At 31.2% G+C, this 25,797-nt stretch overlaps 3 protein-coding genes and 1 long non-coding RNA gene across 4 annotated transcripts; all 4 read left to right on the forward strand.

Moving 5' to 3' along the window:
* The first annotated feature begins 7,567 nt into the window (after nucleotides 1-7,567).
* On the forward strand, nucleotides 7,568-8,948 carry LOC148207990 (uncharacterized). The gene is made up of 2 exons (XR_015788895.1): nucleotides 7,568-8,156; nucleotides 8,478-8,948. It is a non-coding gene; the product is annotated as an uncharacterized LOC148207990 (long non-coding RNA).
* A 2,768-nt stretch (nucleotides 8,949-11,716) lies between these two features.
* On the forward strand, nucleotides 11,717-14,199 carry LOC111017780 (calcium uniporter (DUF607)). The gene is made up of 2 exons (XM_022293684.2): nucleotides 11,717-12,364; nucleotides 13,492-14,199. Exons 1-2 carry the CDS (start codon nucleotides 11,819-11,821, stop codon nucleotides 13,954-13,956), a joined length of 1,011 nt encoding a protein of 336 aa, XP_022149376.1. The 5' UTR covers nucleotides 11,717-11,818; the 3' UTR covers nucleotides 13,957-14,199.
* Nucleotides 14,200-16,002: 1,803 nt separating this feature from the next.
* Nucleotides 16,003-17,550, forward strand: LOC111011391 (putative galacturonosyltransferase-like 1). Its single transcript, XM_088119876.1, has one exon. It carries the CDS (start codon nucleotides 16,232-16,234, stop codon nucleotides 17,285-17,287), a length of 1,056 nt encoding a protein of 351 aa, XP_087976002.1. The 5' UTR covers nucleotides 16,003-16,231; the 3' UTR covers nucleotides 17,288-17,550.
* Nucleotides 17,551-21,916: 4,366 nt separating this feature from the next.
* LOC111011313 (Pentatricopeptide repeat (PPR) superfamily protein) lies at nucleotides 21,917-25,147 on the forward strand. Its single transcript, XM_022285028.2, has one exon. The coding sequence runs from the start codon at nucleotides 22,085-22,087 to the stop codon at nucleotides 24,827-24,829; it is 2,745 nt and encodes a 914-aa protein (XP_022140720.1). The 5' UTR covers nucleotides 21,917-22,084; the 3' UTR covers nucleotides 24,830-25,147.
* The last annotated feature ends 650 nt before the right edge of the window (nucleotides 25,148-25,797 follow it).

Below are 25,797 nucleotides of genomic sequence, written 5' to 3' on the forward strand. Positions count from 1 at the left end.
TATAAATAGACAAGTGCAAATTGACCGTGAACGACCCAGTACCAAAGCTTTACTTTAAGATTGTTCGAGCAATCAAGTCTTCTTTTCGAGAAGAAAACAAGAACTCTACTTATTAAAACGATTTTTTTAACATAATTAAACGATTTTTCTTCATCAAATGATTTTGAAAGTAATTGTTCCAAGAGTGATTATAATTGAAAACTTTAAAAGTGCATAATTACATTACAAAAATCAAAATTTTGATAAATATATTATTTGATGTTATAATTTAAATATCACTGTCCTTATATTACTAAGCACACTTTGAACCATTTTTTAAATTGATATTTAATTTCAAAATCTTTCTACCAAAAAAATATGTAATGTTACCATGGTTTTCACCTGAATTTATTGTTTTCGGATTTCTCACACATACTCTAAACTATTCTATATAACATAGGTAAAAATTAATTTTTTTTTACAACTCATTTAAAAAATTCAATCACCTATAAATTGTCACATCATTTTTCTGATAAATTAACTTACGGTAAAAAAAATGGTCAATGACTATTTAAAACAATTAATAGAGATAAAAAATATTTATTTTAAAATTTCAAAGACTTAATAGATATTTAACTCAAATTTTATTGACAAAAAAATATTAATTTTGAAACTTTAATACTAAATTGTCAACTACTGCAAACTCAAGGACAAAAAATTATAGACACGTATTCAGCCCAAAAAGTTTAAAATAAATTAAAAAATTATAAACGGCTAGAAATTTGTAGGCTGACGTCTTTGTAACTTTTGGTTGAAGTCAAATTGGCGGTACTCAGTGTGTGAGCGGAAAATATCTTTCGCTTTTTCCTTATTTTTTTTGAAATTCAAATCGATTCCCGCCTAAATTTCGGTGAGTGGAAGATTTTCCGTGCCATTGAAAAAAGCGTGTTGGTGCTTTTGAGGATTAGTGGGCCCCTGGATAACTACTTACTTGCTGATACCTTTTTGTTATGGGCCTGATCTTGGAGCCCCTCGGCCCAATAACAATCAAAATTCAAATGCTGAATTTTGAGCTTCTTTATTCTGTCAGGCCCTAATATGGAAATCACAGAAGCGTTTGGGCCCGCCCATTTAGAGACGAAGACAAAGCCCAACAAATCATAACAGAAATATTCTCTTCTTTTTCTTTTGGGATTGTACATGAAGATTCTAATTCTAAAATGGTGTATATTTTTTTAAAAATTCACTTTTATCTAGGGTCTAGCTTGTTTAGGAAGAAACTCAATTAAAAATTACATAAGTGCTCATGTGAGATATTTTTAATAAACAAAACAAATAATATAGGATGAAATCTTTGATTATTTTCTTCGCAAATATTTCGAAATCCCTTCTTTCCCAAAACCGACGGGGACTAATTCATCCCTCTAATTTTTTTTTTTGGAATTTTGGTACAAACAAATCAACATCAAGGTTTTGCTCTTCTTCTAAAAGGAAAATTTCCTGTCAAATGGTGGGAATAAAATAAAATGGCCACTCAACCCAAAAATTTAAACTGATGGGTTGGATTAATTTAATTCATTTATAGATATCTAAGAATGGTTAATTCATTCCTTAATGGTACAAGATTGACGGTGAACATGCTGATCTGATGGAGTTTTCAAATGCAATCCATGGATTTTTTTTTGCTCTTTGGTAATGCTAGAATATTCTTCTATGTGTATTTTCATGGCAAGAAAATGAAGAGTCAAAGTTTAGGGATAGTCTCATGGTCTTACAGTTACATGATTAAGTCGATGCACACGATAGAAATAATCTCTCGTATATTTAATGATAGATACGGAAGGATTAATTATAATCTCTAATAAAATTTTTTAAGTGATGGGGTAAATTTGATTCTCATCGTTTTAAAACTTTATAAATATTTGTGAATGAATCCAGTCACACATTTTGTCACGACATTGGCAATAATGTTGCATGATTGAATTGAAAAGATTGAGATTTGGTCAAAAGATTCATTCCACATCCCACGCCCTTGGGATTTCTTTATGCTCAATTGTTTCCCACTCTCATCTTTTATTTTTTTGTCTCTCTTGGATGAATAAACCCCAAATATATATATATATATATATATATATATATATATATATATATATATATAATTAGTTGAAATTCCATTTCTTTTATTATAATTTCTGTACTATTGAATGAGGAGAAGAGGAAAAAAAAAGACTAGAGGTATTTTCACTTTAATTTTCTTTAATTAACATTCAATTATTGCAGTTTTGACTACTTTTTTATCCGAGAAATTGAGTTGTTTATGACATAATGAAGCATTCAGGGAGAAATTGGTCTATGGAGGAAACCACAGCAATTAGGTTTATATGTAAAAAATCATAAAATAAATATTTTTTTTTACTACAATCACTTGAACTATGTTCAATTTGGCATAAAATAAATATGTATTTAATGATTATTTACTTGCTATTACCATTTTTTTAACATATATTCCATGGTTATTAGGAATAGTCACACAAATAATACCAAAGCGAACCTAGTTCAACGGTAATAGGCATATATCTCTAATCAAGAGACTGCGAGTTCGATCTCTCACGTTGTACTAAAAAACAAAAAAGAAAAAGAAAGTCACCCAAATAATGAATTGCATGTAAAATAACATAAAAGGTAACTCCTTTTTTTTAATGTTTTAAGCCTGCTCAAAAATAATTTTAAATTATAATTATGTCCTTTATTTATTATTATTTTTTTTTAATAAAAAAAAAACGTAGTAGTTACATTTTTGAAGTGACAATGCACCACAATTTGGCATTATTGAATTCTTAGATACCAAACACTAATATTCATGTGTAAGACCGTCCAATTAATGTATTTAATAATTGCTAAATGCGGTAACGATTCTATATTTTCATTTTTCAGGCACATTCTCGCAACTATTTTCCTCCACCCTATAATACGGAAATGTATGAATTTAGCCCACACATTTTCTAAAGTAATATGAAATAGGAAATCAAAATCATGAAAAAGAAAATTAGTGGTCCAAAACTTCAATCACACGAGGCCTAACCAATCCGTCTTACAATTTGATGTTATATTACGTGACAACAATGACAATATACTAAACTTTGACATTTGTTGGCAAGTGGTTTCCATCCAAGAGAACGACCATGATATACATTCATGCTTTTCGACCAATAGCTACATAAACATTCATTATATTTTGTATTTGTTGATTTGTACTATACTAGTTTTATAGATTTGCCTATCTTCAATATTTAATTGTTGTTAACCATTTAATAGAAATCATTGAATCAATAATAATAAGTCCCCTTTAAAAAGCTAACTTGAGCTTAACTCAACTAGTTAAGACATATGATCAAGAGATCGTAAATTGAATTCCCCACCTCCACATGTATACTAAAAAAAAGAAAAACAAAACTTTAGTTTGAAAAGGTTCATATACAAAATGTCTCGAAATAATACCAAAAGTGTGAGATTCAATTAATCGATATTCAAAAGCTGAAATTTCACTCTAATCATGGATAAGTTTAGTTAGAAAAGACTAAATGACAAAAAATACTTCTAAAACTTTATTTTCTTTTTTTAAAAAAAGTACTCATATCATTTCAAAAGCTTGCATAAATATTTTTAAAATATATTTGATAAAATATTTATTAATATTTTAAACCAAAAAGTAAGTAAAATTTAAATGACTTGAAAACATCATCGTGAAAGTTTATCTAAATTAATATGAAAACTTATCTAAATTAAATTTGAAAAAGATAGGAAATATGGAATAAGCTGTCTTTAATGAATCGGTACAAAATTCAAAAAAAATTTTGTTATTTTATTTTTCTGTATCATTTGAATAAAGTGAGTATGATAAATTTTATTGTAAAAAGTTACTATCCTGTGTATCATTTGAATAAAGCCAATACGACAAATTGGATGCAACATCTATTTAATTAATTTTAATTATATACCATTTGTATTAATTTTAAACATAATTTAAAAAAAAGCACGATAGCCAAAAACTATCTTAGATGCGGGGGTAAGTAGAATTGGCTCTTTCTATTTAAAAAAAAAAAAAAAAAAGTTGAATTGGCTCTTTGGTTTATTTCAACCGGTTATTCAGCTGTCCCGTCAGAGAGAGAGAGAGAAGAGATATTTACATTACATACATTCATCAATTTAAGGAGCCAATGAAATTTATTTATTTATTTATTTATTTTGGTGGATTCTAAAAAAAATAAAGAAGTATATATTTATTTATAACTATTCAACCAAAGACTATTAAAAAATTATAAATTTAATAAGTTAATAGTATTTTTTAACTGAAATTTCGCTAAATTAAGATCTGAAACTTCTATTTTTTAAATAATTTTTTGAACATTTTTTTTGATATAGCTCGTTTTTAAACAAGGTTGTTTTTATTTAGTACTAAAAAGAAGAAGAAAAGATGGTTGTTTTTAATTAAAAATTATGAAACTAATTTCAAGCATCAATAAATTTTACATTCTTGAGTCAAACAAAATATAAATAATGCTTACTAACAAAAACAAGATTTTATTTTTGAACAAAACAACTCTTTGAGGAGCGTTTCAGAACTTGGAAGCTATTTTTCAAAACATTTTTTAAAGGATAAAACTGTTGTAGCAATTTGCAAACATATTTTGACAACTGTTTCGAAAAATAGTTATTTTTATCTTAGTTTCTGTTGGTGTGTTTTTAACGAAACACGTATTCGTGGTTTTTTTTTTCCTTTTTAAAGTTGTTATTTATTTATATAAAACTTGTGAAGGGTAATTTTAACATATACAAACATATATATATATATATATATATATATATATATATATATATATATATATATATATCAATCTTTACGAGTCATCCTATCACAACTATTAAAAACAGATATTAAAAAATAAAAAATGGTTATGAAAATAAATTTTCTAAAAAAATTTTGGTCCATGAACTTTCGATTTAGTTCTTATACTTTTTAATTTTTGTTTATTTTAGTATATTTAATTTCAAAACGTTTATTTTTATGTATGCATACTTTTAAAAAGTGACAGTTTTGGTTCTTTCATTTGTATCTTTATCTCTTTTTTCGATCATAATTTTAGCATGATACTTTATTTACTAAATTTCTTAAAATGTAGCTATAGATTGGTATTTAAGGATTTTCGTTGTATACAAAATTTGTATTAAAATTTTTTAAACAGAAAATAAATTGGTTACATTTTAAGAGTCCAGAGACCAAATCAGATGTTTTGAAGGTATAGATACTAAAATATATCAAATCGAACGGTATAGAAACCAAAATAATATTCAACTTGTCAACAGTTTAATTGATTTAAAAAATTTTAAAAAGAAAAGGAGTGTGGTACATTAGTAAGTGGACATCGTCAGAAGAACAAAGCATGGGAATTGTCAACAAAATGCCCTCTACTTGGCTTTCACAACCTCCACTTATCCTCTTCTTTAGTGGGCTTACGTTGATTCACTTTAATTACCCAATAATAATAATTGATTATCATTTTTAAGTTTAAATTTCCAATGATTGAGGTCATTAATGTTTTAATTTTAGTAACAAAATTGATAAGATTGGTCTGGAGATTTTTTAAAAATATATTTAACTAAGGAGGATATGATGTGATGGGAGTTTGACACTCCCAAATAAAAGTATATCATCACGAGTCTTAGATTGAAAACGAGAAATTGAAACCCTTTGATTCTTTTACAAAAATAAGATAGTTTACTTCAATTATTTATTTATTTATGTTTCCATTTCATTTTTAAATTGATGTTTTAAAAGATAAATAAGTGGACAAACACAATTTTTTTTTAGACAATGGACTAAAATTAAAACATATACCAAATATATCGTAAAAGAGTTTTTTTTTTTTGTGAGAAATATAAAAAGTGAACTTAGTACTAAACTAGCTATTAATTATATACACAATATATTAGAGAGAAAAACCATGAAATAAGATATCCACTAGTATGAGGATCTCTATAAGTGAATTGGTTCTAGTTCCCAAATAGTTTTAAAAAAGTAGATAAAATGTAAAAAATATAATTAATATGACTATAGATCCTAATAAGAATTATAACTTATTTAAAAAATGAAAATTATTTATTTATAAATTTCATAAATAAATTTTGTTAGATTTAATTATAAGTTTAGTACCTAATCTATTAAATATTTTTTGAAATTCATGAATATATTTAAAATGAAACGGAAACATGCTCTTTTTTTTTTTTTTAATAGCATATTGGACTCCCACTCACGGCTTTATTTACCAACGCGCCTTTCAAATTTTATTTATTTATTATCATTTTTTTTTTGTGCATAGCAAATTTTGGTTTTCCAAATGCCACTCAATTCTGTAACGCCGTGCCGTCGTTCGCTCCGCCGTCGTCTGGCCACGGACGATGACACCCCGACACGGCGTCTAATTCTTACGGACTGTGACGTTCGTTACAAACGGATCGATCTTTTTCAACGTCTGACCTGACGGAATCTTAACGTGCACTTAACAATTGCCATTTCTGTCAGAAAAAAAAACAAGTGGTCTTTAAAAAAGATTTCCGTTTGAAGAAGGTTCACGAATTCACGCCTAACTTTCCACAAGCAATTGTGCAAGGAAAGGAAATTCCTTGAGCAAAAGTTACTTATTTGTCAAATCTTATTTTTTGTTATATTTCTACGATGCATTATTTTCCATCATTAAAAAATTAATCTATAGATAAACAAACACTTCTTTTAATTGGAAAAAATTGGGACTGTGTTGTAACAATTTTATTTTGTTTCGACTCTTTTAAATTTATTATTATTTTTTTAATAAAAGTATCTGTTAATTTCTAATTTAAAATGTTTAAATCTAAATTGGTATTTTTAGGAATAAATTTGTTGATTTCAGTGGGATGTCTCTTGGAAAATTACATTGACCAAATTAGCTTAGTCAAATATTAGGAGGCATTTGCGTTCTCTAGACCTACTATTGTTAGAATTGCAAATGAGTCATCTTTTCAAAAACTAAATAAAATAAAAAGTAGGTTGTTTTATAATTATTATTTTGAAGTAGGTTTTGGATGGAAGAGAGATAAATGAAAAGATAAAATTAAGGATACGTGGGATATCATGCCACCACTAATTGTCATCCTAATATTTGTGGGATTTATTAGAAAATATATAATTAACTTGATAATAAAGTTAATGTGTGTTGACCTTTATTATAGTCACTATTTATATTTAGAAAAAAAAAACATAAATTCTTGTTCTAGATTGACAGCCAAATATATAACATTTAGCCTAACTCAACTAATTAAGACATGTATTTATGACCAAAAAGTCATATATTCGAACTTTCATAATATTATAATACTAAAGAAGATATCGAATTGAGCTTCAATTCGTCGTAGCATTACTAATTAATTAGAAGTTCAAATTTTTATTTAATATTTAAATCGTATTACTTATAAAAATAATGGTAGAGAGATATTGATGATAGGTAATAAAATAGAATGGGGTGTACGTGTACATGAATATAAATATTATGTAGAGATGAGAAGGAGAGTATTAATGCATGGATTAAGGGAATGTTGTCTGAGGTATCATGGGGAGGAATCCATGCCGAAATCACGTGACCGGCCGTAATGGGACAGTAGACCTTCCACTAACCACAGTACCACTTAACATGGAATCCGACAGGGACAAACGGGACATTGGTAAATTGTGCCGAAATCCGCTCTCTCCCCAAATTGTTGGGATTCTCTTAACCAATTCATCTGTTTAGGTTACCTAGTTGGGATTCTTTTCTGTGGGTATATATATTATTGCATCTTCTTTTAACATTCGTGGGTTGGATTTGGATTTGGATATGGGAATTAGAATTAGAATTAGAATAGGAATATTTGAACTTTATTTCCAGCTTGTTTTAAGAATCATCAATAGGGTGGTAATCTCTCGAAATAGAATTGGTATGAGCGAGAACTCGATGATAGATGTGAGTGAATCATATGGTCCCACATGACAGCACTCCTAACAATAGCAATAGAGGACACGCTGGTAGGTGGTAGAAACGGTATCACGCGCCCACAATATGCCCTGATGGCCTGTCAGAGAACGTACAACAGAGGGTCCCATCTACGAGGTAAGTTCATACAAACCACTACACAAAACACACTAAAGCTCTTTACATTTTCCTCTCTCTCTCAATCTCTAACTTGAGCGTGTGAAGACAGCTCACTAAAGTCTAAATGACGTGATTTACCCTTGTGGTGTTATTAAATTAGTCTTCCTGATAATTTGTTATTAGTTTCATTAATATGTAATTGTTTTTTCAATTCTTTTTGTTCAGGAGTTTTTATGCCTATTAATATATAAGGCTTCTCTATAAAATGATGAATGAGAAGATGAACGACTTTTCTCCTGAAATTAGGGTTTTATCTGAGTGTCATATAATATTTGGCAGGGTACTCGATATCGATATAATATTTGGCAGGGTACTCCACCGATGTTGAGGTCCGTTCTTGCATAAAAACTTCGCCCAACGACTATTGCATGGACACATCAGCAAACCAAATTTCAACATCAACCAGAATTACTAAATATCAAAATATAATATATAAAATATTTTGAAGGAAGGAAAAAAAACTTGTTGGGTTGGGTTGGTGCAGGAAGTAATGATTTATGAAGTGTCCAAAAGCATGAGGGGGAAAAATTGGAGGAAATGGAATGAGGGGCGTGAGTCGTGTGGGACAAGCAATATAAAAACCTCCCGTCTTAAACATGCGAGGAATTGGGATGTCGTATGTATATTGCATTGCAATCGCTCGCCACGCGCTACGCTCCACCACTGTTGTGCTGGACCATTTTACTTTTTCCTTCTCCCTTTTTCTTTTGTTTCTCTATTTTTACTTAATAAATTCATGCGTTAGATTTATTTTTTATGCCTCAATTTTAATAATTATCTATAATTCTACTCGTTTCTTTTTAAATGTTACATTAGAGATAGATTATTAAACATATAACTTTTTAGAGAATGCAGTAAAAGTGTCTTAAGTATTAAAGTATACTTGGGTTGACAATTTTACTAACACGTGTACGTGTTTATAACTTCGAAAATTCATCTGTTTAGACATCTACTCGTTAAATAAATGAATAAAAGAATAGCTTCGTGAGAATATTCTTTCAAATAGATAAATTCTTTTTATCTAAGTATAATATATTCCTAATATTAAGCCATAATTTTCTTTCTTTTTTCTTTTTATATAATGATATGATATTGTCCATGAATTTACTTTTTTTTTTAAAGAAAAAAAAAACTTTAGAGTGGAAATGTTACTCACTCTTATTTTATATATTTAAAAATGTTCCCACATTAATGTAATTATGTTTCTTTTTTGAATTATTACAAGAAATATAGAATGAGGATTTAAATCTACCATTATTTGGGAGATTGTGTTTTTAGGTTATACATGTTTTTGTATAAAAAAAAACTACAATATTCCACTAGAATGCCACGTCGACAAGATTACCAATAAAACTACTTATTCCTATATATTAAAAGGAATCTCCGATGAAATGGCTATGGCCATGGCCCATGGCCGTCTCTTTAAAGTCAACGTTACGACTCTTTTCAGTGGGATTAAAATGAACACTAGAATTTGCTCTCTCGTTGCTGTCTTTTCATTTCCAAATTAATTCATTAATTTGAGCTATACTATATACTATACGTTGAAATTAGACATATACTATAATTTTAATATACTCCTCTCCCTTTTGTACTATTAAAAAAAATACAACTATAATATTGGAAACATATTTTCTTTCTCTAATTTAGCTTTTGAGTATATTAAATGAAGGTTAAAAAACACATTTGGTTCATATACTTTTAAATTAGTAATAATTTATTCCATGAATTTTAATTTATATAATGTATATTAGTCCTTGTAGTTTCCATTTTGTAACAACTTAATTAGCTAGTATCTACTGTGAAAAATCTTATCAAAGTTAAAAGTATTGATTTTTATCGTATAATGATTTATTTTTTGTAATTTATATTTATATTTGGTCGCTCATTGGTTTTATCAATCAACATATGTAATAAACTTGTCAAAAATTTTCACTATAAAGACTAAATTGTCGCAAAGTTTAAACTATAGGGATTAAATAATTATATAATGAAGTTTATAAACTAAATTGTTACCGATTTAAAAATATAGTACCTAAATTGTTAAAAGCTTAGAGATTAAATCCTTAATTTAGCAAAAATACATAGAGCAAATATATTTTTTAACCTTTAAATGAACAAGTTTAATGCTCAAGCCTACTTACAAGTTACACCCAACAATATTTCACCATATGCGCCGCTTCATAATTCATTACATGTCAAGAAAGAAAAAAAACATACTTAACTACGTTGTAGTTGTGCCAGTCATGTTCAAATTGGAAGGTTGTGCCAGTCATGTTGTATATGACTAACATTGTTGTTCATTTCAAACTCACACCAATGAAAATATTGTTTTTATATTATTATTGTTATTTTTTATTTTTTATTTTTAGAAAAATATTGTTCTTATTACTTTAGGTCTTATAATTGATATGTAAGTATAAAGTCATATCTTCAACACTAGTTAGTAAAAAAAAACACAAAAATTTTCAATTTATAAACTTCTCAACTATAGTCATTAGAGTAAACTTTACAGTAAAGAGAAGTTGTAATTTCAAGTTCTCATGGGATATATTTATTGTAATATATATTAAGGTTTTCAATTACTAGATCAGGGAGACATTAACTCTTACAATACATTTCAAAATTCGGAAGAGGAAAAAAACATATTTTTATGTGATGTGTTTTTAAAATGTTAATTAAATGATGACATGTTATATGTATAAGTAAAATTTGATTTCCTAACAAAATTTAGTACTTTCTAAAATACTTCCTAATCTAATGACTCAAATTTGTTAAGCACAAACTTGATGGTTCACTTTAAAAATAAAATAAGTTTTATATGTTAGTAAACTAAAAAATTAATTGTACAAATAAAAAATCACAAAACAAAGATTTAAGCATGCATTTCAAATTTGCAAAAACAACAAAAAAAAATGACAAAACTTGCTCTTTTATTTCTTTAGTTAAAAGAATTAATTGGTTGTAATTCATTTGTTTTGAAATTTAGTTTTTTTTTTCTTTTTTGGAATTTGATTGAGAATTCAGACGTATTATTAAAAATATAAAAATATATATTTTGAAAGAAACAAAAAGTCTTAAAAATTTGAGGAAACAAACTTAGTTTTTTAAAAACAAAAATCTTAAGATAAAACAATGGCCACTTCCCAAGTAGAACATGGCTGACGTCCCCTTCCATAGCAGCCATATTTTATTATAGTAAATTAAAAAACCCTAAAATAAACAAAGAAAGAAAAAAAAATTATAAAAGAGCTTCCTTGGCTTAAAATAGATTTAAATAGGAAAATCACACATTTTTACCCCGCTATGTAACAAAGAAATAAGCATATTCCTGCATTAATTTGTTAATGGAAAAAAGAAAGTTTAGATTAATTAATTAAGATTCTTTTTAATTTGATTCAGCGCTGATGCAAGTTTTAAAGTTGAAAGGATAATAATGAAGGAAACGGACAAATAGATGAGGCGGGACCCACGCTGCTGCCTTTACTTCCTCTTCCCTTGGACCTATATAAACCCAATCTCATCTCTCTCCCTCTCATCATTCAAAGCGCCGTGCCCTAATTTTACGCTAAAATTTCCCCTTCCCAATTTCCACCCCCCAAGCTCTCTCTTCTCCATCAATGGCGCTGCGGAGAACGCTTTCCAAGCGCTTCCTTGATGGATACAGAGTCACTCCTTCTTCTGTCAATTTCAGCTTCCGTCGCGACTACTTTTCTCCGCCGGATTCGGCCGGGAGGAGCATTTTCAGGAGGTTTCTTCAGAGGAGAGCGATATATCATTCGCCGTCCGCCGCGAGGATCCCGGAGTTGATGACTCTGCCGGTCGGCGATAAGCTTAGGGAGAAACTCGGAGGTTGCAGCATTACTGGAGATCGAATCCGCCTCGACGGCCTCATTCCTCCGGCGTCGTTGGAAGATCAACGCTCTGGTTATGGATGTGGAATCTCGATCGACGACGCGAGGAAGATTATAAGGCTGTCGCAGGTAGAGAAATTAAAGTCAAGGCTGAGAGATATTCCGACGAGTTCCATCTCATACTCTGAATTCACTCGGATCTGCGTTGAAGGCTGTGGGAACGAGGAACAGGGTACTGAATTCGCCAAGTTGTTGGATGAATCTGGACACGTCATCGTCCTCGGGAATATAGTGTTCCTCCGGCCGGATCAGGTATAACTAAAATTCCGATTAGATCTTGTGAGGTGAAAATTTTACAGAGTACAGAGAAACGCCCAATTCATTCCCCTGGAAATCTGATTTAATCGGACGATGACGACGAACAGTATTGGACGAATATGCAAAGTAAAATTCATAACTCATGGGGAAAAATGAATTTTAGGTGGGAGCAATTTGGGACAAAATCGTGACCAACAAATCCAAACAGTAATTCTGAAAATATTTATGTGGATGAAAATTTATTAAATTTATAACTTCACTTTTCCAAGTGTTTAAAAATATGTTTGGTTAAGATTTTGATTTTTTTATTTTTTCCAAAACACAAAAAGTTATAAAGATGTTACTGAGGTTGCCTGACAGGATGACATCAGTCTATTCTTAGTTTTGAACATTTAGCCAAAAAAATTTGTTATGGAACTAGTTATGAGAAAATTGTTTTGAATGCAAAAAATACACTCCCTTTTTTGTTTTATTTTTCTGTTTGTAAAAATAAAGTTGTAAACTAATAACTTTTTTATGTTTTTCGAAGATCATTTTTTAAAATTATACGGAACATTTTTAATCTATGCGAGCATATTTTATGTTCAGCTTTTAAATTGGACTATAAAATTTTTTACACTTTATTTAAGAAGCTAGTTTTTAGAAACAGTGCAATATGCTCAAGAAAAATAATAGACATCAAACGAACCTAAAACTTTGAAGATCATAACTAGAGAGGAATATTCCTTTAAAAAATTAAAAGGGATATTGCTCAAGAAAAATAAAAAATAAAAAAGAAAGAGGAAAAATTTTGATATCTAAACATATATTTGGTATTTAAATCAATATTATATTTTATGTAAAAGAAAATCAAAATCATATCAAATAAATACAAAACAATTTTCTCATTGATTCCAAAACACCACCCTCTGCCCAATAGGACAGAAAAATAGGGTGGGAAAATGAAAAAGTTGTGGCTGTTAAAATTTGATGCGTTGTTTCAAAGCTGCAACTGATTTTCCTTTCCTTTTCTAATTGAGCCAAACTTTAAATGGGAATATTTGTAAATGGCTTTCTACAATTTATTACTATTATTTTCCTTATTAATAAACGATGTTTAATTAACAATTAAATATTTACAGGTGGCGAAATCAATGGAAAGCATGATATCAGAATCAATAGCGACACCGAACGACCCAAGATTCAAACAACTAGCGGAAATGGAGAAGCAAAAGGCAATTATTGACAAAAAGGCCAAGGCCCAAGTCCAGGGCGAGCTTTTGTGCGGATTGGGCCTACTGACGGCCCAAACATTGGGCTTCATGCGGCTCACTTTCTGGGAGCTGAGCTGGGACGTGATGGAGCCCATTTGCTTCTTCGTGACCTCCCTCCACTTCGCCCTCGGCTACGGCTTCTTCCTGACCACCTCCACAGAGCCCAGCTTCGAAGGCTTCTTCCGACGTCGTTTCAGAGCCAAGCAGAAGAAACTCATGGCCTCTTACAACTTCGACATTAACAACTACAACGAACTGAGGAGAGCGTGCTATCCAACCCACATCTACAATGAAGAAGGAGCCTTGTTTTCTAGTGGTCATAGTTTATCGTAATAATTAATGGTTTTAATAATTCCAATGTTTTCACTTCCACTGTGAAAATTTGGGGCTATACATAGGATTCGGCTTTGGACTTTGTACGGCAATTCGTGTGGTGTCATGAATTGTTCGCGAAAGTTTCGAAAAGGAAAAAAAAGTATGTAAATTTCTGTACTTTTTCTTCTTTTTTTTTTTTTTATAGAAGATGAGAGAATTGATTTTCCATAATTATATTAAAAAAAACAAACATTTTGAATATTTTATTTATTAGATTATCAAATTTTCAACTGAGATATTCCTCTTATAAATTAGAAAGCAAGGAAGCAAAAATAGTTCCAAATTATGCTTTATGTAAATAGTTTTTTTTTTTTTTTTTGGTAGGGGGACAATGTTCGGAAGGTTGCCTTCAATAATTGCAATTGGACCATAACGAGTAGAATTTGGAACGAACAATAATAATAACTACAAACCAAAAAAACAAAAATAATAATAATAAGGAAAAAAACAAAATTTTTCAAAGGTTTGAATGTTGGAAAATTATGGAAGAGAATAGTACGTACGGAGAAAGCCAGTCTTTCCCAGTGCTACCGCCCGGCCCCGCCAATCAGGCTGCCTTCCTCGCCTTTGTCGTGCCCATCGAACCTTCCTTACATTTTCTTTTTTTCTTCTTTTTTTTTTTTGCCATAAATATAAATCATATGTTAGATTATAATATAATATAATTCTCAATTTCGTATTGCATCCATTAATGTCCCAAATATCTATATTTCGATTTTTCATGTTGTAATTGTTGAAAAAAAATTAATTAAATTATATCAACGTCATTTTAGAACAACCAAAGAATAGTAGTATGAGAATTTGAACAATCGAATTCAGGTAAAATAGTAGACATTGTTTATCGTTGAACTATATTTATGTCTGTGTTAGAACGTTTAATTTGATCTCTAATTTATCTACTATGTTTCATTTTTTTATGAATTATTCTTTTTATTTTATTATAAAAAAATTAAGATGAAGCTTTCGTAACGGAAGTTCCATTACTATAGTTTAGTAATCGTAGAATTACAAATTAAAAAATTTGTCTTTTTGAAACCAGATTTGTATCTTTACAACATTATAAGAATATCAATCAAATATCAAATTTATAGTCTCTATAAATTAATTTGAATAAAAAGTAAAATTAATCGAACAAACCATGTGATGGGAAAATGTTAAATTTACATTTTTCATGCACGTTGTAAATGAATGTCGCTATGAAACGTTAATTTAATAAGATTTTTAATATATTTATTAGTAATAAAATAATGACCCGTTTGGTTGGCATTTTGTAACGTAGCTTCCAAGCATGCAACCAGGTGTTTAGTTTTCTCTCTTTTCTCTTCCAAGAAAATCATGCATTTTCCCAGAAAGTGATATTTCAACTCATGAAATAACTTTCTCACCCAAACAGCAACATTTAATAAAACTTTTTTTTTCTTTTTTAATTTAATCACTGTGGTTTTTTTAATACATATATACATTTCGTATAATTTGATTAAATATCTCAAAACTTTTACGTTTCAACTCGATTTTTGGTAGATAAGCTAGCTAGTTGATTGTGTCAAGATATAAATTTACTAAAGATAAATGAAATTAAATAGATATTAATATTAAAAATAAAAATTGGGTTATAACCAACTTTGAGATTTTAAACCTTGTGTTCCTTTTGAAATCATCAAGAAAACGTGATAAACATGTTCTAAAATTTTAATTCTTAAAATCTACCCATTTTCTTGAAACCAACTTTAACAACTACAACCATATAATGTAACTATTTTATAGTGCCCACTTATCCTAAATTTTAAATCATTCCAGTTTTCTTTACAATTAAATATTAAATGAGAAAAATTGAAACAAAAGCGTAAAATTAGAAGGATTGACATAATAGTAATTGTAATTAGAGATCATCACTCAACTATCAACCTTCATCAGTTCATGGAAAGAAAATGAACGGAAAAAAAAAATAATAAAATATTAAAAAATTCAAGAGTTTCACATTATTGACTTTGACCAAATCCGCCAATTATTCCTCACAAAAATTCGAAATGTTTATTTAAAATTTCTTTTAAAAAAATAGAGAACCAGAAAAGCGTGTTGAAACATCAAACCCCGGTCTGAAGGTACAGCTACGGATCTCCTCCTTCAGTCTCCATCTTCGTTTCTTCACTCTCTCTCTCTCTCTCTCTATTTTAAATTTAAATCTCAATCCCAAATCCCCAAATCTCAGCCACCCTCCCATCGCCGGACCGCCATGCCCTCCGCCGCGCTTTCCGCCGTCCTCCTCCTCCTCCTCCTCATCACCATCGCCTCTGCCAATGCCGCTTCTCTCGCCCCAAAATTCAGAGAAGCCCCGCAATTTTACAATTCCCCGGATTGCCCCTCCGTCGCCGACGACCTCGAAGACCCAGATGAAAATGAGCATCATCTCTGCTTCGATCGGGCCGTCCACGTGGCGATGACGTTGGACACCGCCTACATACGTGGCTCCATGGCCGCTATACTTTCCGTGCTCCAACACAGCTCCTGCCCCGAAAACGTCATTTTCCACTTCGTCGTTTCTGCATCCGCGAACGCGTCGTCTCTACGCGCCACCGTCTCCAACTCCTTTCCGTACCTGAAATTCCAAGTATACCCCTTCGACGACTCGGCCGCGTCGCGATTGATCTCCACGTCCATCCGCTCCGCGTTGGATTGCCCTCTGAACTACGCGCGTAGTTACTTGGCCGAGCTGCTCCCCACATGCGTCAGCCGAGTGGTGTACCTTGACTCGGACCTGGTCCTTGTCGACGACATTGCCAAACTCGCCGCCCACCCACTCGGCGGCGACTCGGTCCTCGCCGCGCCGGAGTACTGCAACGCCAATTTCACGACGTATTTTACGCCGTCGTTTTGGTCCAACCCGTCTCTGTCGCTGACGTTCGCGAACCGGAAGGCGTGTTACTTCAACACGGGGGTGATGGTCATCGATCTGGACCGGTGGCGAGCCGGAGATTACACGACGAAGATCGAGGAGTGGATGGAGCTGCAGAAGAGACTACGAATCTACGAACTGGGATCGCTTCCGCCGTTTCTGTTGGTGTTCGGCGGGAGGATTTCTCCGGTCGACCACAGGTGGAACCAGCACGGGCTCGGCGGCGACAATATCAGAGGCCTCTGCCGGAATCTGCACCCCGGTCCGGTGAGTTTGTTGCATTGGAGCGGGAAAGGGAAGCCGTGGGCTCGATTGGACGCGAACCGGCCCTGCCCTTTGGACGCTCTTTGGCTTCCGTACGATCTGTTACACACGCCATTTTCGATCGATTCTTGAAGGTCGCGAAATTTGAGTTGTGATTTTGATCCATCGGAATCTGTCGCCGGCCGGCGGTTGAGGGACGGTTGAAGAACGACTGGAAATCTGTGAAGCTGCGGCGGCTCTCTGTGTATCTTCTGGTGATGGATGATATTATTGGTTGAATCTCCGGATCTGAAGTTACATTTAATTTGATTTTTTGTTTCTTTTGTAACAAAAATAAATAATAATCGTTATGATTAAGAATAATGGGAAGAAATTTTGGGATGAAGTTGAAGTCATGTATTCGTGTTTTCTTGTACATAAAGAGATTAATTCAATTTTTATGTAAGAAATTTGAACGTCATAACCAGTTTGTGTTCTTTCTGATTTAATCTCGATATTAGCTATTTAAAAATAAGGTTGAATTATAAATTTGATTTATGAAATTTTTAATATTGAACTTATTTTACATCTAGAATTAAAAAGTTTGAACCATATTTTCACAATACTTCTAACTTAATTATTATTCTTTTTAGGACAACAAATACATGGATGAGAGATTGAATCCCGACCTCTAAAGAAGAAACGAAATGCCTAATTCTTGAATCTTAAAAAAAATAATCATGTCTCTGACTTATTTCTATTGAGTTATTTAGTGGAAAATTATATATTAAATTAATTTTCATTAAGTTGGTATAGTATGACAAATAACTGGTTCTCGACAAATTTATATAGAATCATAATTTAAAATCCAGGATGTGATTAATATTTTTGAAAATTTATAAGTTAGTATAAAAGATGTTAGGTGTTAGATGTTTAAATTTTAAATTTACAAATTTAAAATAAATAGATATTTATATAAATGGTACAAAATGAATGTGTATTTTCGAATATAACATAAAATTTAAACTTTTACAAAATATAGCATATAGTCTAAATTAAATCAAACTTAACTTAAACTCAAATGTAAATAAAACTACCAAGAAAAAAATATATATATAAAAAATACACACCAAATTAAAAATAAGAAAATTCATGACATTTTTTAAAGTACATATTCAATTTATGGGCATAAGGTGCTCTCTCTATGCATATATTTGTTGTTTTATATTGATTTTGTTTCCTTTTAGATTAGATTGAATTTGAATGATATGATATGATGCACATTAATGAGAGACATAATCTCAAGTCATCGGTGTTATTTTTCCCATGCCTATTAATGCTATAGTCACATAAACTCTAGCCCACTTGTTGTAGGGATTGACCATTTTTTTAGTGGGGACATATTTAAAAGAGCTATAGATTATTTATATATATATTTGTATCTAATCAATGTCAAATCATAAAAGAAATTCACTCCAACTTTAAGATAGGTCGTTTGAGTTATATACCCAACCTTTAAGATTGTTTAACAAATATCTTCCATTAACTTTTCCGTGGAATAAAATAGAAACATAAGATGACGATGATGAATTGTATAAATAAAGATACACATGGACATAACTAAACGGCATGCATGGTTTCAATTATGTACTTTAGACTTTGGGATAAATTTTAGTTATGTCCCTATTATTTAAAAAATTTTCCTTCTAACCTTTAGCCCTTAAAATTATTTCAAAACAGTCATTCTACTATTTTTTTTTCATTAAAATGAAATGAAAAATGTGATGCATTATACAAGGGCATAAAATAGAAGTTGAACAATTTTAATCCCATTCAAATGATATCCAAATTAGGTAGGGAATCGATACAAAGAAATATAGTTTTAGTCAAAATTTCATCTTTTAGAGGAGGAAGCCACACGTTTATGAGAAAAATTATGGATTAACAAAAATAAAAGATCACATATTTATAAAGTCGAAAGAAGGTCTAGAGAGAGTTTTGCAAGAAAATTATATGTTCTTAAAGAGAGTATTGTGAAGAGTGGGTTTTGCGAGCATGGGCCATAAGTAATTTTGCAGTTCCTAGGTTTGACTGTCTATGATTTAATTCTTTGTTAGTTTTAATTTTTGTCCATTAATCATCAGAATGGATGTCTCATATCTTGTTCGCTTTTGGTTTACTTATTCCTTAAAAATTTTATTTCCTCCAAAATCTTTGAAACTAGAGGCAAGATTATTTCCTCAAATATTGCATTTTTTAATGTGATTAAAACTCTTAATTTTTTTTTATAACAACTTATCGCCATATTAGATTTATATCTTAATTTTAACTAGAAAGTTAATGAAAAAAGTTACTTTGAACCACCGTATTAAAAGCAGAAGATTAAAATGAAGTTTTTTTTAAGTACAAGATTAAAATGAAACTTTTAAACATAAGAGTATAATTGAAATTTAACCAAAGTTGATTGGTATAATTGAAACTACTTTTGTCCCTGTGTACCTTTCTTTTTTTTCGACAATATTTTTGTCATTTTTAGTACAAAAGTAGTTGACAGTAGTATATTTTAAAAGTTTAGGAAAAAATTCAAACTTTTAAAAGAATAAGGGCATAATTAAAATTACTGCATGGTATAATTTAACTTTAATTAAAGATAAAGGTAGGGATGGTTGTTTCTACTCGATTTAACTTTCAAAACCGAACTCAATTATTTTTTGAATGATTCCGAACTTTTTTCTATTCCTACATTATTAAACAATTTAGTAAAGTGACTTTCTGTAAATTTAGATTCAATTTTTTTTAATAAATTTGTCGTTCAATTTAAATTATAACACACATTTTTTAAAAATTTGAAAGAAAAATTTTAAAAGTTTCACACGAGAAATCCATCCCACTGCTTGATTAATGCTCAAGGGATAGGAGGGCGATGTATTCTTCTTCATTAGGGATGGGAGGGCATTCTCAACCCATTGTTTTTTGAGAAACAAAATAATAAAAAAAAATTGATTTGCATTCTTCGATAAGAATATAGCTGGACGGGTTAAAGCACTTATGTTTTATCAAAAAGTCGTGAATTTTGAATCTCTATCGCATATCTTTCCATTTGGAGAACGACAACCTTTACGATGTTTTTATATTTTGAATTTGAAGTTTTAAGATCAAAATTACATAGATAAAAATTTTGATAAACATACACTTTCATATTATAAATTCATTTCATTTTTTTAAAACTTAAAACATATGAAATATAATATAGTATAAAATAATAATTTTACAAAAGTTATAGTATATATGTTAATAAATACTTTAATATTATTTTAGATTGAATTAAATATTTAGTTGATAACTATGCTAGTTTATCAATATATCTAATCACACCTTGGAAAAAATTTTAAATTAAATTTTAATTTTTAAATATACTACCAAACATATGGAAGGAATAAAATGAAATAATTGAATTTCTTATTTTGACATGTATGATTTTAGATTACCCACTAAGTGTTTCCTAATTTTTTTTATACCATTATTTATTTAAGAATAACAAGATGGGAGGGTGTCGGTTGGAGAGAGAGAGGGACGCAAAGTTGCGAATAATTAAATCGAAAATTGAAAGTAAAAAAAGAATATTATCATTACCTATCTCTCATGGATGGCATGCACCACCACACTGACTTCTTTACATCCTCCTATGTCATATCCGCCAAAAATAAATAAATATCTCTTCATCCAATATATATATATATTTTATTTCAATATATGTATAGTTGTCGTTTTTAGTTAATCTAATAGAGTAATATACTTTTTTCAAAAATGAAAAAAAATAGAGTAATATATCAAAAACTATTTGTCATAAAAAAAAAGTATCATTCAAAAGTCAATAGTTCAATTCCAACTTCAACTTTATCATGATGGGAAATTTTCTTGCCTAAATTATAAAAAAATACCCTTAAACTCAAACATTTATTTTTAAAATTTCCCATTTTCCCATTTATTTTTTTCAAACATTTGCAAATATTTTGAATGAAAAGTTTACGTGACAAAGCTTAAAACATAGCAATTAACGTCTTACTTTGTCTTAAGAAGTCTTTTTCATCTATTGTCAATTAAGTTTGCTTCTCCAATATCTATCCAATTTTACTCTAATTTCTCTTTTAAAAATGATAACTTCTTCCACGTTGTATATTTTTTAAATTTAATCCAGACAAATTTCTGCTCTCTTTGTTCATCCTAAAAAAGTTCTCTAAAAATAATATTTTGATGCTGGTGGATCTTTTAAATGAACGTGATAGATAATAAATAACATTAGTATTCCTATCCATATTATTGTAAATCAATAATTATTTCCATGATTCTTGAATTGAAAAAAACACTACTGAAGCGGTGGGTAGAGAACTAAAAAATTACCGCTAAGGATTACCACAAAATTTATTAATGACGAAATCAACAACTTCAAATTTATTAAACTGAAATCAAATAACATCTAAAAAGGTTTGACATTTATATAAAAATGTAACAAAAATAAACTTCTCAAATGATTTGTTTTAATTTTTCTTAAAAAAAAACTACATAAAAATGAAATAAAACAGGGTTATATCAGTCTCTCTCCCAACTTCGACATGGTTCAACGACGATACGTGGTGATAATACGTAGTGAGTTGAATATGGGCCACTTTGTGAGCCCAAATGAAAATAAGTCCAGAATAGAAATGATTTCTTGGGCCTAAAAAGGCCCATAACAACTGCGCGCCAGAGCCTGGTACTAACGAAGCACAACACAGAATAGAAGCGAAGCGAGTTATTGCCCTCTTCGTGTTCTTCCATAAACCCAGAACGATGCTTTCTTTGGAGCAGAAATAATGGCCGATTATGCGGAAGCTATTCGTGCTATGAGGCTGCGGATTCGAATACAACGGCAGCTTCCTTTTCGATTCCTCGGTTCCGTTGTGCCGGCAAATGCCCAGGTACTTTCCGACCTCCGTTGCTCACCAATTTTACTGTCTACTTCATCGGAAGTCGCTTCACGTATCTCGGAGCCTCCAATGGAAGCTCCGAGACGAATTGAAGCTGACGCAACCGGATTTGGTTGAACGAATCTCCCGCATCCTAGTCCTTCGACGATTCGATGCCCTCGTGAAGCTGTCCTTCAGCTTCTCCGACGAGTTGCTGGATTTAGTCCTCCGTAATCTCAGACTAAATCCGTATGCTTGCTTAGAGTTCTTCAAATTGGCCTCTAAACAACAAAAGTTCAGACCGAATATCAATTCCTATTGCAAGATTGTTCACATATTATCAGGGGCCCGAATGTACAAGGAGGCTAGGGCGTACTTGAATGAACTTGCGGTTCTATGCAAGAACAATTACACCGCATGTGTAGTATGGGATGAGCTTGTAAGGGTTTATAGAGAATTTGCATTTTCTCCTATAGTTTTTGATATGATTTTGAAGGTTTACGCGGAGAAGGGAATGACAAAATTTGCACTGCGTGTGTTCGACGATATGGGGAAGTATGGTTGTGCTCCATGTTTAAGGTCTTGCAATAGTTTGTTGAGTAATTTGGTAAACAATGGAGAAACATTCAAGGCTCTGCTTGTTTACGAACAAATGATTGCATTAGGTGTTATTCCCGATGTCTTTAGTTATTCAATACTGGTGAATGCATATTGCAAGGAGGGAAGAGTGGATGAAGCCTTCGACTTTGTGAAAGAAGTGGAGAGGTCATGTTCTGAACCGAATGTAGTAACTTACAATACTTTGATTGATGGGTATGTTAGTCTAGGAGATATTTTTGGGGCAAAAAAAGTATTGGAGTTGATGTCTGAAAAGGGCATCTCTGAGAATTCCATAACTTATACTTTGTTGATAAAAGGTTATTGCAAGAGAGGTCAGATGGAGCAGGCTGAGAAGCTAATGAGGTACATGGAGGAGAAAAATTTGTTTGTGGACGAGCATGTTTATGGAGTGTTAATGCATGCATATTGCAGTGCTGGCAGAATAGATGACGCCCTCAGACTAAGGGATGTGATGCTGAAAGCAGGATTAAACATGAATACTGTAATTTGCAACTCACTTATTAATGGGTATTGTAAGCTTGGTCATGTTCAAAAAGCAGCAGAAGTGTTGGTTAGTATGGAAGATTGGAACCTTAGACCAGATTCTTATAGCTATAACACTCTTCTCGATGGGTTTTGTAGACAAGAAGATTTCAATGAAGCCTTCAAGCTTTGTAATGAAATGGACAAAAATGGAGTTAATTTGACTGTTGTGACTTACAATATCCTCCTCAAGAGTTTTTGCCATGTTGGTTACGTTGACCATGCCCTACAGATTTGGAATTTAATGCAGAAAAGAGGTGTGGCAGCTGATGAGGTTAGCTATTGTACACTTTTAGATGCATTTTTTAAAGTAGGTGCTTTTGATAGAGCTATGATGATATGGAGAGATGTATTGTCGAGGGGTTTTACAAAGAGTACAACTCTTTATAATACCATGATTAATGGCTTTTGTAAGTTGGGGAAATTGGTGCAAGCACAAGAGACTTTTCTTAAGATGAAGGAACTAGGCTGTCAACCCGATGAAATAACATATAGAACTTTAATTGATGGATATTGTAAAGTTGGAAATATGGTAGAAGCTTTTAAATTTAAGGACTTGGTTGAAAGGGAGGGGATCAGTGCTTCCACTGGAATGTACAATTCTCTGATTACTGGTGTTTTCAGATCTGAAGAATTACCCAAATTGATTGGTCTTCTTGCTGAGATGGGGAGCCGTGAACTATCCCCGAATGTTGTAACTTATGGCTCTCTTATAGCTGGTTGGTGTGATAAAGGGATGATGAACAAAGCATATAGTGCATATTTTGAGATGATTGGCAAAGGGATTGCACCTAATATCATTATAGGCAGCAAAATTGTCAGTAGTCTGAACCGACTCGGTAAGATTGATGAAGCAAGTCTGCTATTGCATAAAATGGCAGATATCGATCCTATTGTAGATTGTGTATGTTCTGCTAAACTTCCCAAGTCGGGTTCAACACACCTTGAAACTCAGAAAATTGCGGATTCTTTTGGTCAAAGGGCCACGAGCATCCCTCTGTCAAACAATATCGTCTATAATGTTGCAATTGCAGGGCTGTGCAAGTCTAAGAAGGTTGATGATGTCAGAAGAATCTTGTCAGATCTGTTACTTAGAGGCTTTCGTCCTGATAATTACACGTTCTGTTCCCTAATTCATGCATGTTCTGCTGCTGGTAAAGTCAATGAAGCCTTCTGTTTAAGAGATGACATGATAAAGGCAGGTCTTGTTCCGAATATTGCCGTGTACAATGCTCTTATAAATGGTTTATGCAAGTCCGGGAATCTCGACCGAGCTCAAAGACTATTCCATAAGCTGCACCGGAAGGGTTTATCACCCACTGTTGTTACATACAATACTCTGATTGATGGATATTGTAAGGCTGGTAGAACAATTGAGGCTTTTAAACTGAAGGATAGAATGACAAAAGAAGGCATTTCTCCCTCCTCTGTTACCTATTCTACCTTGATACATGGGCTTTATAAGCGAGGAGATGTTGAACAATCCGCGGGGCTTTTGAATGAAATGATCAAGACATGTAAAGACTCAAGTGTAACGGATCCACTTGTGGTTCGAGTTTACGTCAAATGGAGAGACAAGCAGAAGACATCTGAACCGAACTGCTGAACTGAAGTCCAGCCCTTGCTGCTGCGTCGAGCTCGACTCGATTATTCAGCCCTGCGGGTCAAGTTCCAACGCTTATTTCAAGCTGGTATTCATGATGGAAAAGTAAGAAATCTTTCTAACTCGCTATAACTCACTAACCTCATACTATTTGAAGAGATTTTGACAGTTTACAAAGCAAGAACATGTTCTTTTGATGTTTTCTTGTTTCAAGCTTGTTTACAATGTTATTCTTTTGATTTTGTCATTATAGATGGCAATAAAAGCACATTCTTTTTAGTTTTCTTTCGATGATAATGGAAAAGAAACCCATTAGGCCCATTGGATTTGGTAAAACTTCAGCTTTGTTAAGATATTTGTTTGGTTTCGAGTAAAAAGAGAACAAAAAAAGCATGGTTGCTTTCCAAGTTTTATAATTTTTTTGAAGGTTAAATATCTATGTTTAACAAACTAAATTTCTCATATGCAATCAAATGGGGCCGAAGAAAGCTCGACTTTTGAATCAAATAGTTCGAATATAAAGAACTGGGACATTTATTTATTATATTTTTTTAAAAAACAAAGAAATTCAAAACATTAAAATCTATCCCAGCTATTGTCATAAACTAGCCCATAGTTATTCCAATTTTAACATTTTGAACCAAGTCCTATGCAGTAGCGTAATAAAATAACAAAAATTTTGAACATATCTATACTTTTTACACTTTTGCCAAAAATCATTTCGTTTCGTGACTGATTTCTATTTTATTACTATTTTTAAAAAATTAAAACATAGGCCTTTTACAGATGTAATACGCCATCTTTTAGTTTTTATAATGAGAAGTAATAATAAATAGGTTAAAACACCATTGATTTATTCTATTATATTTTGTTATGCTTTTGAATGTAGTGTAATCCTTACACCTTCAATAAATTTTAAAAATAGCTAAATTACAAAAATACCTCTGAATTTTTACCTTTATTTAAAAAAT

Source organism: Momordica charantia, assembly GCF_013281855.1.
Source record: "Momordica charantia cultivar OHB3-1 chromosome 11 unlocalized genomic scaffold, Mcharantia_2.0 BLBB01000011.1, whole genome shotgun sequence".
NCBI lineage: Eukaryota > Viridiplantae > Streptophyta > Magnoliopsida > Cucurbitales > Cucurbitaceae > Momordica > Momordica charantia.

Coding starts and splice junctions, on each gene's coding strand:
- LOC111011313 (XM_022285028.2), top strand. CDS start 22,085: ATGCCCAGGTACTTTCCGACCTCCGTTGCTCACCAATTTTACTGTCTA.
- LOC111011391 (XM_088119876.1), top strand. CDS start 16,232: ATGCCCTCCGCCGCGCTTTCCGCCGTCCTCCTCCTCCTCCTCCTCATC.
- LOC111017780 (XM_022293684.2), top strand. CDS start 11,819: ATGGCGCTGCGGAGAACGCTTTCCAAGCGCTTCCTTGATGGATACAGA. Junction 12,365..13,491: donor TGTTCCTCCGGCCGGATCAG/GTATAACTAAAA, acceptor AAATATTTACAG/GTGGCGAAATCAATGGAAAG.